This window comes from Talpa occidentalis, unplaced genomic scaffold (assembly GCF_014898055.3).
Source record: "Talpa occidentalis isolate TD23 unplaced genomic scaffold, MPIMG_talOcc4v2.1 talOcc4.12, whole genome shotgun sequence".
Classification (NCBI taxonomy): Eukaryota; Metazoa; Chordata; class Mammalia; order Eulipotyphla; family Talpidae; genus Talpa; species Talpa occidentalis.
Window position 1 is genome coordinate 57,755,392 of NW_023601212.1, and position 14,633 is coordinate 57,770,024.

The following is a 14,633-nucleotide window of genomic DNA, read 5'->3' on the forward strand; positions in this document are numbered from 1 at the left end:
TGCTGGCTAATCCTCCCTGCCTCCCATAGCTCCAACCTCCTAGCCCCAAGCTCTACCACCCACTGAATCTTCAAAGGAAGTGAACCCAGTGAGACTAATGTGATTACCTGTATAGCTCATGTAGTTACTGAATGGAGCTCCTGGAAAGTGGGTGAAGCCACAGGTGTCATTGGTAGGTTCTGGGTCCTGGCAGAGTTTACTCTTGGGAGTGGGGGCAGTGTCAGCACAGAGGTCTCCAGTCTCCATGGATGGCACTGTCTCCCTGCAGGGATCATCACAGGATTCTCTTTCACTGACCCCTTTGAAGACATGGTAGAGGCCCAGGACATGCCCCACCTCATGGATCATGATGTTGGTATGGCCAGGCATGCCATAATAGGCTGGGTTGAGGACCACACCACCTGCAATGGAAGGTTTAGAAAACATCTCTAAGCATGTAAAGCAGAGCAGCCCTCTGACCTTTAATTATGTCTTCTGATAATCATCAAATGTTTGATTTTATCATCTGAAAATGTCTATAAAGAATTTACTTTGTAGGGCCTCTCTGGTCACATACGAGTTAAGTATCAGCGCTATCAAGCAATCTCTAGCCACTGTGACCTGAGTTCGATCCCTGGCCAGGGAGTTAACACACATGGTGCAGCAGACCTCTCCTGTCTTGTCCACTGTTCCCCTCAGTAGTGTATTCCAGTAGATCCGCCTGTTCTGCTCCCCACTCTGTGTCTGGTGAATCCTATCACCCCTGCACCTCTGGCCTACACCCCAGTTCTTGTATGCATAAACAAATTAAAAAAAGAATTCACTTTGTAACTCCAAGTAGCATTTGTAACTCCAAGTAGCATTTGGAAAGTTCCTGATAGCTACACACACCTTCTGAACTCATTATTAAGCATTTCTTTAGTTCCTGTCACTGGTGAGTGCTGAACTGGGAGGTACCAACAATAACAATATACATAAGACAACATGATTATCAATGCTGACTGCACAGTAAAATCACCTGGGGCGGGGGGATAAAACAATTACAGATGTTCAAATGCTAGCCCATATGACATGAGCCCAAATATTTGAGAACAGAACATATCACTGTTTTTAAAGCTTTTCCAGGTTGAGAACCTTTGGTCTAGGAGAAAGAACATGGGATTTGGAGCTAGGAAAATCTGGTTCTGACACTGGCCCCTCCATGTACCAGCTTTGAAGATTTGAACAACTATCTGACTTAGTGTGTAAAGTAGAGATAGCACCTACCTCTTGGTTTGGTTTTGTTCGTTTTGTTTTTATTTTGAGCTTTGGTACATTATCAGAATTTAGTGAGAGTTGTATATGCTGCTTCTGATGTCATGGTCCCTGCACTCACAGAGCTAACAACCAACTGAGACAAAAGGCAAATTTAACTGAACTACCCTGAAATTGAAAATGTCACAGGCACTGCAGAAATTCTTCCCATCCTCACCCCCTAAGAATCTCTGAAAATATAAGGGTAAGGTTTCCAAGAAGAATTCATTGCATCCAATTTGGTCTAGCTGAAAGACCCCATGGTGTCACTGTAACCTTACAAAAGAGAAGGCTAATGACCTCCAAGTTCCCCAACTTCTCTCTGCCTAACTTCTCAAGCCCTGCTTTCCTTCTTTCCCCACGGTTCCTCCTACCTGAGCCTTCCCTCTAGCAGTATACTGCTGAGTCTGGCAGGCCCTCCAGAAGAAAAGTCTGTCATTCTTTACCCAGTCCTCATTCCAAGGACTATGTCCCATTCCTGAGCTCTATATGATATCATGTAGATAACTACATACATGATTTTTTTTTTCTTTTAATACACTGCTGAGGGGAGCAGCAGGCGTGGCAAGAGAGGTCTGTGCGCCACGTGGGACCCTCCCCGGCGGCCGAGGACCAAACTGGCGCCGCAGAGGCCACGGGCAGCCTCGCAACCCAGCGTTCAACCACTGCGCCACCAGGGGAGGCCCCATACATGATTTTTTGGACAAGACACAGTCATGAGTCTGGTACTGGGGTATCTGGTTTCTATAATAAATACCTTGATCTGTCGTTACTACTATACAGTTTCCAAGCCCTAGTTCCAGTTTCCCCGTCTGCTCCATCATGCTGACATTAACTAAGCCAGGTCCAGACTTGTCCAGAGATATATTGCCTACTTTCACATCTAAAACAGACCCAGACCTCATCTCCCTTGCTTGTTATTTCTATCACTTCCATTAAATATTCATATTATCCAAATTAATTTGTGTATACTTGTTACATTTGTGCGTCATTATTAGGTCAACACAAAGTTGAAGTAGTTTCAACACACATCTATTTCAATAACATCCCGAGTACCCAATATTTAAATAAACCTGGTGCAATACACCATTTTCCACTTTTGAAGATGCTTATCCCTTCATGTTTACATATGCAATTATAGCAATAATCATTTTCAAAGTTCATAGGCCTTTATAATCTCAGCTCTCCAATAGCAACACTGACCTTCACATCAAGAAAGATCTCCGAAGAGAACAGTCTTGTTCTATCCCAATTGTCTTTTTAAGTTCTCCTTTATCTTCAGTCTTTTTCCCTAGCACACTTCTTCCCTCTACATACACTCAATCCCTTTCTTTTCCTTCCCCTCACCTCTAACCAAATTTTGGATTCAAAAACCAATCAGAAATAGGATGTTCAAAGGCTAAAATTCACTCTAAGTCTCAGTAGCACTTTGGGGAAGGAGAGAAGTAAATCAGTGGTGCTTGAGATGAATGCAACGTGTCACGTGAAAATTTATATTAAAGGTCCTAAAAAGTCCTGCAGCAAATTTGTGTGACCCTTTGTTTCCCAAACTTACTTGAACTTGTTTGGGGTAGAATACCTTTTAACTTGGAGAGCAATTTAAAAATAACAAAAAAACTAAGAGTTATTTTCTACACATATGCCTTCCCTGTGAGCAAATATCATATTCCCTCCTATGTTCAATCCAAATCCTCTTGTGATCTTCTCCATTGTAAAGAAAGGAAATGAGAGTTGAACAGAAATAAGGTTCCAGAGAGAAGGAGAAGGGATGGTAAAATACCATGTGTCAAGGAAGGAAAGACTGGGAATGTGACCCTTTGAACACTTGAGAGTGATATGAAGAAGGTTGTTAATAATAGCGAGCTTTTAGTCAACCTCTGAAAGTCTCTGCCTCTCTCCACATCATGAGATCATTTTAAATCTAAGAATAGTCTCAAACAGATTCATAGTCACCTTTCAATAAATTAGCTTATTTATAAGTGGAGGAGAAGCATAAAAATGTCTTTGACACTTCCAGCAAGTCTCCATGCCCAGGACAATTGGCCAAGGTCCCCTCCCATATATCTGTTAGCAGACATTCCCAAACAGGAGAATACAGATTTAACCAGACAGCACTTAAATTTTAATTAGAAACATAAGCCTTTTAACACACTTACTGACAGTTATATTTTTGATTCTAGAGAGATGAGACTTCTGCCCCCAAATCATCTGTATGGAAGACACAGTAATGAGCTTAGTTACTATATGTGTGTTGAATAGAATCTTGCACATTCTAATTTGGGATTCAGTGCTATGTACACCAATGCATGTTAAGGGAAATGTCCAACGTCTTTGAACTCTTAGAGTAATTCTGCCTGCTAGACCTTATGATGATGGAATCACAATGGGCTAGAACTGGAAGGACTTGGAGTGTGGTCCTGACCCTGACTGGCTGTATGACTTTGACCCTGCTCTTAAGCCTTTTCCTAGGTCTCTTCCTTTGTAAAAATGGGAGCCTAGATGGTCTTCTCACTAAGATTTCTCCTTATTCTCATGCCATCCCTCTAAGAGCCAACTTGCAGGACTGTGGTAGATGATCATAAATACCACATAAGGAATTTGTGTTATTATGAACTGTCACCATATACTTTTTATTCCAAGATTCCCATCTCTCCCTTGTCTGAGGGGAAGGGGAAGAGCTGGAAACAACTGCTATCAATGTCTCAGTATTATCTGTTAGAGATTTTCAAGTGATCCAGATTCACTGCCCATTTATCCTCACACCCTTTCCACCAGCTTGAGCTCTCCATTTCCTCCCATGGACCCTGTTCTTCTTGGTCCCTCTTTATCTAACCCAGACAAACTTATTAAATTATGAGTGGGGTGAGCTATAATCACTCACAGACACACAGACACACATACCCCAACGTGGATAACAATGACATTTATTTGTTTCACGGTTTAATTCATAACATTTCCTTCAAATTTTGATAAAAATCTAACACACAGATATGCACACACATGTACACACATGTACACAATACTCATGCCAAAGCCTGAGTGAAGAGTAAAGACTTTGTTACCCAAAAATCTAAAAAGAGGAATGTGAGGATTTCTTTTCATTAAGAAGGAAAAAAGCATGATAAATATAAAATAAACTGAGTCTCCAGAATGGCGACTCCTTCCACCTGGCACACCATTAGGTCTGACCCATGTAGATGTAAGCAACTCTGAATTCCCACCCTCTCAAGGAAAGGTGCAATCCTTTCCCAGAAGCAATTTCACAGGAGTAAAGAAAAGGTGCTACAAAATGTTACTTTCCAGTATATTTTAATATTCAAAAAATCAGCATCATCTTCTGAAACTAGTACCAACACCCCACACTTCCTTCCTCTGTCACTACAGATACATGCGTCAGGCTCTGAGTGATTATAAGTGGGCCCTTACTGCACTACACACGAGTCTCTCACACAGGATGGTCTTTGCCGTGACCAGGGCTCCTTCTTTGGCTGCAAAAACCTCTGGAAATGTGCTGACCCTAATTTTGGGAGATAACTACTTAAAAACTCTCAAACTTTCACTTCTTAAACTGCTCATGGTAATACTAAGAATTCCGAGCCTGAAGAGTGGTTATGAAGATTGAAGCAATAATATAAATAAGCAGTTAGCTTATTTTTTAGAACAAAGTAACTCAAAACATGTATTAACCCATTTGTCAATTTCACTATAATTGCATACTGTGTCTCCCCACACATGCTCATTTACCTCCACTCCTCATTGGTTCCCAACTAACCATCTTCATTCATCAACAGAATGGAAGCTAGAGCCGGACCACAAACAAGGCAGACAGATGTCTCAGAATGAAACCAGGCATCACCAGACAAGACAGACAATCATCCTCATAAGGAGACTTCTGATCTGCCCTAAGCTGCTCATATTTTCTTGTTTTGATCCTGAGATCTATGGGTACCCAGAAGACAGACAACAACTGGATAGACTGAAAACAGACAAATGTTCAATATCTTCATGGATAACATTGACATCCAAAAATTATTCCTAGTGGCCTGAAATCAGTGATTTTTTTCCCCTATAGTAGCAATAATTTATTCCTTCCTACTTCTCTGCTTAGAGAGAATTAGCACTCCCTATACTCAAAATCATTGTTCATTTTTGTTTCTCCTCTTCTTGGAGGAGAAAATGAAAACACTTAAGAATAAAGTTTGGTTTGGGGTAGATGAGATTCCTTTCCCATTATATAATGAAATCCTTTCCCTTGTGTTCTCTGCTCTCACCTACCACATTGAAACAGGAAATGAACAGACATGCCAACATATGTTTTCAACCACACCTTCACCTCCCAATCTTCACTAAGACACTGTCAGACTCTCTTTACCTTTATTCATCTTCCCGATACCTATTTTGCAAAGCTGCCCAAGGACTGATGACAAGACCAGGAGTACCCACTCAGGGAAAATTTTGAAGCGACAGTGTAAATGAAGGGTCAACATTTTGCAAATATGAACATTTTACCCCAGTGGTTCTTTGTTTCCCTGGCCCCTCCCCCACTACCAATGCAGAAAGCCAGATTCTTCTGCACTAATTACCTTGCTAATCCTAGTAGTAAGTATAGGTTTCCTCGTTGTGTGGTACTGGAGTGTTCCTGTAATACCTTTTTATTTTTAAAAAAATTGCATTATTTTTATTAAGGTAATGTTGAGTGATAACACCGTATAAAAGTCAGAGGTTCAAAGAAACCTCTTTTAAGTCAAAATGGCAAAAAGCTAAGAAGCAATTAATAGTAATTTATATTAATTTTTTGAGCATTCCTAAACCCCAAAAATAGCCTACCAAATGATACCAAGTAACACATAAAGCCTAAAATGATACCATAATCTACTAAGGTCAGAAATGATGTCCATACAATCAGTGTAAAGTAGGTCTGGGGAAGGCGTTTGGTTGAGTCACTCTCATTGCTTGGAGTATTGCTGCCGTTAGAACGTCTGCTGCAAAAATCAATGCTGAATGCTGTTTTGACTTTTTGTCATAAGAGCAAAAACCCTTTTAGGATTCTTTTGGTTAGTGAAAAGTGGACTAATGTGGTCTTTCATAAAAGTGGCAGAATGGAACTTTTGAAAAACAAGGACACCTGTATATGACAGAGTATAAAGCAAAAAAGAAGTACTTTTCTGGGTGTGAGGTTTCCAAAGTCTATGTCACTTTTCCCTGAGAGGACTCCATGGTGTAACCACCATGAAGGGTAAATTGAGGATAGTGATCCTTGCCTCACATTACCAACACCTCCACTTCATCTTAGTCTAGAAAGCATTCGCCTAACTTGAAAGAAGAGAAAGGAGATAAAAGGTAAATAATGGGAATGTAGAGATGGTGGTAGCTCCAGTACAAAGTGGATTGCACCCTATCTTTTGAGAACCCAGCAAAGAGATAAAGAGTCAAAACAGGTGTATATTATCTGACTGTGGGGGGACTTCCCCCTCATGAGTGATGGATTCCTGGGTAAGTGGCCTGGCTCTAAGACAAAGACTGAACAGCAAGGTTCAGAGGGAAAGGAGAAAGCAAGGCTTCCAGAAATCCCCTGAAAGTAAGACTGTGATGACAACAATGCTCACTAACTATAACCAGCATCACCTGATGACTAGGACCAAGTGGCCCCTTCCCCCATGGCCTTGAGATATATAATCCATCTCCACAATGAGATACAGCAAAGAAGCTCAACTGATTGAGAGTAAGTTTCTACCACCCAGCAACATAGGGACTCAAAATAGAGATTGAGTTCAATTGCAGAAAAATAGTCACATTTCTTGCATACCTGAATGTGTATACTGGGATTTGAACTCAATTACGTCAGCACTACTAACTTGCACATAAAACATAATGCGAATGGGGCTGCCTGGATTTCACAACTGGCAGCCATGTGTGGCACAGCTGTTGCTTTATGGACTGGCATGGGGAGCACAGATGCCTTCTTAGAAATCTTTCAGTCTTGATTATAAGGAACAAACTAAAACAATAATCAGGGTTGTCGTGTGGTCTAGGAATGGTGCAGAGGAAGAAAAGAGAGAGAAGTTGCTGATGAAAAAATGAAATCAGTAGCAGCCAGCCAAGTTCCCAAAGTGACGTGCTTCCAAATGCCAACTGGCTTTACCCAGCTTTAGTACAAGACCACCAGAGTGGCTCATGGGGAATAAAAAGATTCCCCAAACCACTTCTACTTAAAAAATTCAGGAAGTTTAAGAGAAGGACACAAATTGAAATGACTTTAAAACAGTTCTGTAAAACTTTTAGGGCTAAATGTTATATGGCCATAAAACAAGGAGGCTGAAGACTGGTCTGCAGGTGCCTACATAATTACTTCCAGTACTAGCTGAAACACACTCCCCAAAACACTCTCTTCAGGATGAAGGGACAGACCTATCACAGCGCATGTTGGGGTTCAAGGAAGGAACATTTCTGGGCAGGGCAGGGGAAGAAAATGGCACAGGTGGGTCAGGAGACAGGAGAGAAAGAGATGGAGAAAAAGGGAGAAAAAGAAATGGAGAAAAAAATAACAAGAACTATAAAAAGGGGCAAATTCTTAACAGCAACATTCATCTACAAATCTTGTGTTGGTTTCTTAGTTTTACAGCCTGTGATCTTATTAGGTGGAAGTGCTTGTTCTGTGCAAGATCAAACCAAGACAATGCATAAAGGGTAAAGATTTTGTAGTCTGATGCCATTTTTGGTCTCAGTCACATTTACTCCGATTCCTTCAAGCACTTAAGACTCCCTAGCCACTCCCATATCATGGAGAAAAATAATCTGATTATTAAAAGCTGAAAATGTTACTACTAAGATATTAGAGACTTATTATGCAACTTTATACTTCCTTCCAGGTGAATATAATATTTCAAACACACACACACACACACCCCTGTCAGAATTTTAGGCACTACAGAATATGAATGTACAGAATATTTTCTATAATTTATGGATTAAAACATCATTTATTGAGCAGTTATCCCATGTCAGGCAATGTTTTGAGTTACAAAGGATTCAATGATTACTAGGATATGTTTTAAAAGAGGTGACCTCTCAATTCATTATAAATAAATGTTATTATTTATCTCACTTACTTATGAATGCATATCTTTACCTTTGGGACACTGCAATTTCAGGGCATAAAGCTCATATCCTGCAAAAATTTTGTTCCAAAGGTTGTCTTCATAGGATCCTCTGCCAAGATGTGCCTATATCCCGCACTACTATCACTACCATTATTACCACTACTACTAGTAGTGTTACTACTAGTGCTACTACTACTACTACTACCACTACTATTCATCTTATCATATGCCAGACACTCTTCCTCATGCCTATATTGCATATGAGGAAACTAAGGACCCATCTTATTCAAGATCCCATTTGTTTTTCTGTTTGAAGTCATGATCCATTCTATCATTCAAAGGTTGTGTTTTGTTTTGTTTTGTTTTGTTTTTCTCTGTTTTGTTTTGTTTTCTCTACAAGGGTCATGTTATCTGGACTCATTTGAAGATCCTAACATACCCATTATGAGCCAGGTTCAAGTTCACTCCCACAGGGCGCTCTGCCTCCCTGCTTTCTGGAGCCTGCTGTCAAATGATCAGGATTTCTGGCTGTCTGTTTCAATACAAATAGTCCTGAGAACAATTAGATGTTTGGCCCAAGATCTTAAGCATCCAACTTCTATGCCAGGCAGTGATTGACTTTCCCCTCTAACCTGGCCAAGATGCCCTGGACTCACTTGATCTCTGCAGCAATGGTATCTGTGGCCTGCAGGGAACTTCCTCAAGCCTTTCTCTTTGGGTGTTTATTGTGGCCCAGAATCCTGCTCCCCTCCTCCTGCTTCTGTGGAAGTCCCTTCTCACTCAGATTTGTAGAGATCCAAAATTAATCAGCCAACCCGAAACTGGCTTCTCATTTTCTCCTCCTTTTCCTATATTTTCTACCTTGGACCACCATCCACTCAGTCAATCAAACAGAACTCTGCTTGACCCATCTACTTATTTATGTGAACAAAGTTTCTAGCACTGAGAGCTATTAAAGAAAACAAAATCAGTATAATGATTCCAAATCCTGTTTCATTATAGTAATAAGAATTATTTATCCATAGACTCAAGAACTAATTTAAGGGAGGAAAAACTACTCCCATTCATTAAAACTTTTATTTTCCATTCTATTCATTAGCTAGTCAACATTTTTAAACATTCTTCTGAACAATTTTGGACAAGTAATCATTTCAAAAGAAAACTCAATTAAGAAGAAAATTTTATGTCTTATAGTTTATGATCATATCAGTCTTAATCAATATCAATATCCCAATAATGATATTGTGATACAGTTTTGTAAGATGTAGCCATTGGAGGAAAATGGTTAAAGGATATGTGGAATCTCTGTATAATTTATTACATTTACATATGAATATATAATTATCTACAAATAAAAAGCTTAGTTAAAAGTTCATAAAAATATGTTTTATTCAAAATACATGTTTAGCAGAGAAATAGATGATCAACTAAAGACTTCTAAAAATATGTATATGATGCATTGGTATATGTATATATTGCATTGGTATAAAGTTGTACAGAAAAAATAGAATAGAAACAAATTCAAAGATAAAACAAAAGCTCAGGTGCAGAGTTGCTCAAAAAAAGTGTGTGACCATGAGTTTTTTAAATGAATGATGGCAGTTATCAAATTATGCTACTGAGGCTATGTTTAGAAGGACAGTTTAACATTTATTTTAAGATGTCAATAATTTAAAATGATATGCCAGAAATTATATTATTTGCTATTATTGAAACTTAGATGTTACTCTTAGAATTTATGAACAGGTACAGCACATTTCCAAAGTCATTTACAGAGCACAAGGGAGCAAAAAGAAGTTTGAAGAGCACTGCTCTAGCTATTCCAAGTTTATCCCACTTCTAAGTATAAAAGAGGCACCTTCATAAAAAGGGAAGGTTTTGTGTTCTCGACCCATCTAATGAGGGGTAGAACAGAGAGGCCAGGTGAAGCTATATAACATAAAAGGCAGGTGGGCTCAGAACATCTGGAGAGACAGAGGGGAGGCACATGAAGAGACATGTGGAGAAGGACCTGTTCACCTCTCAGCTTTGACCTTGTACCAGGGACTTTGGGGAGATGGAGTTGAGATATGTAGAGATCCTTGGAAGAGATATGTGGGTGACAGACATGTGTGGATGCTAACAATGGTAGCCACTACCTTGATTAGACTTTGATTTTGATTTGGACTTTAATCTCAGACTTGCCTGCCCCTTTCACCCCCATCCTATGGTACCTTAGACTTGTGGCCAGATTTTAGGTCTAATGGCCCCATTTCATGCCAATCCTCTTTTAGCTGGGAATTTACTCATGAGGGGATGGGTAACTTTGGGTTTTTGTTGGGAAATTTATCTTTTCTTCTCTCTGATGCACATTAACACTATTAAAGCACATTCACATTAAATATGCTTTGTCTTTGGACACACAGATGGCCAGACCCCAATAGAGCATGTGAGTTTGGGAGTCTCCCTCAGTCTGCCTACTAACATAAGCATACCCAAGCTTGTAAATTTGGGATCTTAGCATCTACCGTTTTTTTTACTCTGGACTGCTCTCTCATTATCTGCTCAAATTTCAACTCTCCTCTCAAATTTCAGCCCTTCTGAGAACTTTTTGCTGACGTTTTAGTACAATCAGGCATGTTTTTTTGCATGTTTCCACTCAACCTCAGGTGTGGCACCATCACACATGTTCGATGAATATATTCAATAGCCAAGATATAAAAACAACCCAAATGCCTTGATGATGGATAGCGAACACATGATAAATGTGCATAACTAAATACTACTCAACCATAAAAAAAAGATGAACTCTTGTCATTTATTGACAACATGGATGGAACTTGAGGGGATTATGCAAAGAGAAATAGGTCAGAAGCAGAAAGAAATACTACAGTATAATCTATTCATTTGTGGATATAAAAATAAAAAGCAAATGAACAAAACAAGAACAAGCTCTTAGACTCTAACCACAGAATGGTGGTTACTGGAGGTGATGATATGGGAAGAACAGGTAGAGGGGACCAATTTGTTGGTGATGGATGGTGACTGGATATTTGGTGGGCATGGTATGATATATACAGTTGTTAAAAGTGAGCAACAGGCCTCCCTGGTGGCACAAGGGGTTAAGCACCACACTATGAAGTAATCTGCAGCCACTGCAGCATGACTTCGATCCCTGGCTGGCCAGAGAGAAACCCACATGGTGAAGCAGATCTCTCCTGTCTCACCCGCTGCTCCCCTCAGCAGTGTATTTCATGAGCCTGCCTGTTCTGTTCCCCGATCTGTCTCTGGTGAATCCTCTCACCCCTCACATCTCTGGCATATACCCCAGCTCTTGTATGCATAAATAAATAAATCTTTTTAAAAAATTTAAAAAAAAAATAAAAGTGAGCAACAATGAACCTGAAACTTTTATCTTAGTTTGAAACTAAGTTACCAAAAAAAAAAAAAAAAGAAGAAAGAAAGAAAGAAAAGAAAAAAAAAAGAAAAAAGAAAAGAAAACAAAGGTGGATGTTCATGTCTGTCTCCAAATTATGCTGTGCAAACCTTTAGAGTAAATTTCTTTTATTATTCAGTTTCTGGTCTTGCCACAAAACAGATTCAACAGATTTCTGTAAATAAATGAATCATTGAATAATCACAAATATGGTATTACTAGCTTGTAAAAGGACTAACTTTCCACTAATTTAAGTGTTCTGCCTTGAAGGTTTATTTTCAGTTTAGGTGCTATGTACCAAGGCACTCAAACCAGTGAACATGAGAGTTCAAGGAGCTCCCATTCATTCATTTACTTATTGAAAAAATCTGCCTTACATTCCTACAGCATAAAAAACACAAACTGATGCAGAAAATATTCATGATGGCAAAGGAGGACTATAGAGGACCCTTGTTTTTCCAAAGAACTTAGGCTACTGGTAGTCAGAAATTGAATTCAGTCTTGATATTTTCAGACTATTGTAATTACCTGCTAGGTCACACAGTTAACTCTCAAAATGCAGGGGTCTTGCATGTTGACACAGATAGATAATCTTGAGTCTTTGAAAGACTTTATTTAGACAATCCTAAATGACTTCTTTTATCATGGTATGTCAGCTCTCTATACTATTCTACACCTGATTTAGATCAATACAGTTCCTTCAATCACAGTTGTAATTGAACAAGAAGAAATAAGTAAGAACATGAGAAATTTCCCATTGAGTCAGATCTCTTGGCTATTCTGTCTTGTCTTCTACTTCTGAAAACCACATTATGAAACATGTTATAGTAGAACACAGTTATCCCTAAGATGTTTGAGAATATCCCTATATGTTTGTAAATACATGTTTGTAAATATCCTTAGGGTCTTTGGAAATTTATTATGAAATAATTTAAACATTTCTTGAAAACATTTATTCATTCATCCCATATTCAATGAGCATGCACAGAGCAGCAGCAGCTCTATGTGAAGTTCTCTGCTTATGCATCAAGATCACAAAGTAAATTCAGATTTCACAATTTTACAAGTAGTCATCTATGTGTATTGCACAGATCCATATAATTACATCACATGCATACCTATGTATAACCACAGCCACAGTCAATATACTGAATCATACCATCACCATTAAGATCTCCCTTCTGTATCCACACATATCACTTCCCTCCCCAACTTACCCACTCCTAACTTTTGGAAAACATTAACTTTTTCTCTATCTGTATAATTTTGTTATTTTGAGAATACTACATAAATGGGATCATACAATGATTATTGCAAAAGAGATTTCAAAGTTCAGCATCTTTTTTCTAGTCTGAGTATTTGCTTCTATAACTTAAAGTACAAGTTAGTCCATGCCAGCAATTTCTATACATTTGGACTAAACCTAGATTATACATTTGGACTAAACATTCTGGGTATCTATCTACCTCTGTTTGCCCTAATATGTTTTTTTTAATATTTATTTATTTATGTATACAAGAACTGGGGTACAAGCTAGGGGTGGCAGGGTGAGAGAATTCACCAGAGACAGAGTGGGGAGCAGAACAGGCAGACTGACTGAAATACACTGCTGAGGAGAGCAGTAGGCAAGACAGGAGAGGTATGTTGTGCCATGTGGGTAGCTCCCTGGCCAGCTGGGGATTGAACTCATGCTGTGAAGGCTTTGGATTGCTTCATAGTGCTGTGCTAAACCCTTTGCAACACCAGGGAGGCCCTTGCCCTAACATCTTTTAGAAGTCTGGACTTAAATAGTTTGACAGATTATTCCCAAACACCATTCTCAAAGAAAAGCATCTAATTCATTGAGTCAATGCAATTTTTGCTTTCTCCTCCCTTGAACTCACACAAATTCTGCTCAGAACCCCTCAATTTTTTAAACAATATTTGGTCTTCATTTTACTCACCCAGATGGCTGGTGGCTTCCTTGTCCCAAGGCCAGGTGGCAGCACCTGCAAGGTCTTCCCGCACAGAACTGGCAAAGTAGACATTGAGGAAGTGAGTACTGTTGAGCTGTAGTGCCTCCTTGAGTTCCTTCACACTCATATATGCCCTGCAGGGGACACAAAGGGAGAACATGTCACACCCAAGGTTTGGTATTTTGAGAACAGCACAGCCATACCTAAGCAAATTCTGAAACTCCTAGTCAGCACTGAGGAAGTCTGAGAAGCTGAGAACAAATTATCGTAAGACCAGGGAAAAGGCACTAATACAAATTTGGGATATTAACAAAATGTTATTCGAGACAAGATACATAACATCCCACCTTTTTTATTTAGCACTGAACTCTCTATATGAATGCTCAGTATTTGATAGCATATTCAATTCCCTACTCTGCACCCAGATCATTTCTTCAAGATAAATCCAATAGTATTATTCTTTTTTTCATTTTGTTCATTTATTTTTACATCATTGTTGCTTTTTAAACAACATTTGCTTCCCTCCCCTCAGATGTAGTCCCCATAGATTTTCCTTCACCAATGCACCACAATCTCCTGTGCTCCTCCCTCTGATATCCCTCCCTCCTCCTCCCCTGCAGGATGTCTCTGAATTATAATTGCTTTTTTGTTGTTGTTGTTGTGTTTTGTATTGTTATTATTTTTTTTTGCACTGTTGTCTTATTTGGCACACCTAATTCTTTACCCTGAGAATTATCCCCAGGCCATGGTGAGGATTATCTCCAACTCTCAGTCCTTGATTCTTTCCACCACAATGCATTATTGTTATTATAAGAGGACAAATGGAATCTGTTTCAGCATATGAGTGCTTCAAGTAGTAATTTTTAAAGAAAAAAAGGGAAAAAATGAGAT

The 14,633-nt window shown here is 39.2% G+C and overlaps 1 protein-coding gene across 2 annotated transcripts in view; it reads right to left on the reverse strand.

Moving 5' to 3' along the window:
- PAPPA2 (pappalysin 2) overlaps positions 1–14,633 on the reverse strand; it is a 461,662-nt gene that overhangs the window by 147,450 nt on the left and 299,579 nt on the right. For both annotated transcript variants that reach the window (XM_054693452.1, XM_037506421.2), the window contains 2 exons: positions 13,731–13,876; positions 108–401 (listed from right to left, as the gene is read on the reverse strand). In XM_054693452.1, coding sequence (XP_054549427.1) covers positions 108–401; positions 13,731–13,876 — 440 coding nt within the window. The remainder of the gene's footprint in view (positions 1–107; positions 402–13,730; positions 13,877–14,633) is intronic.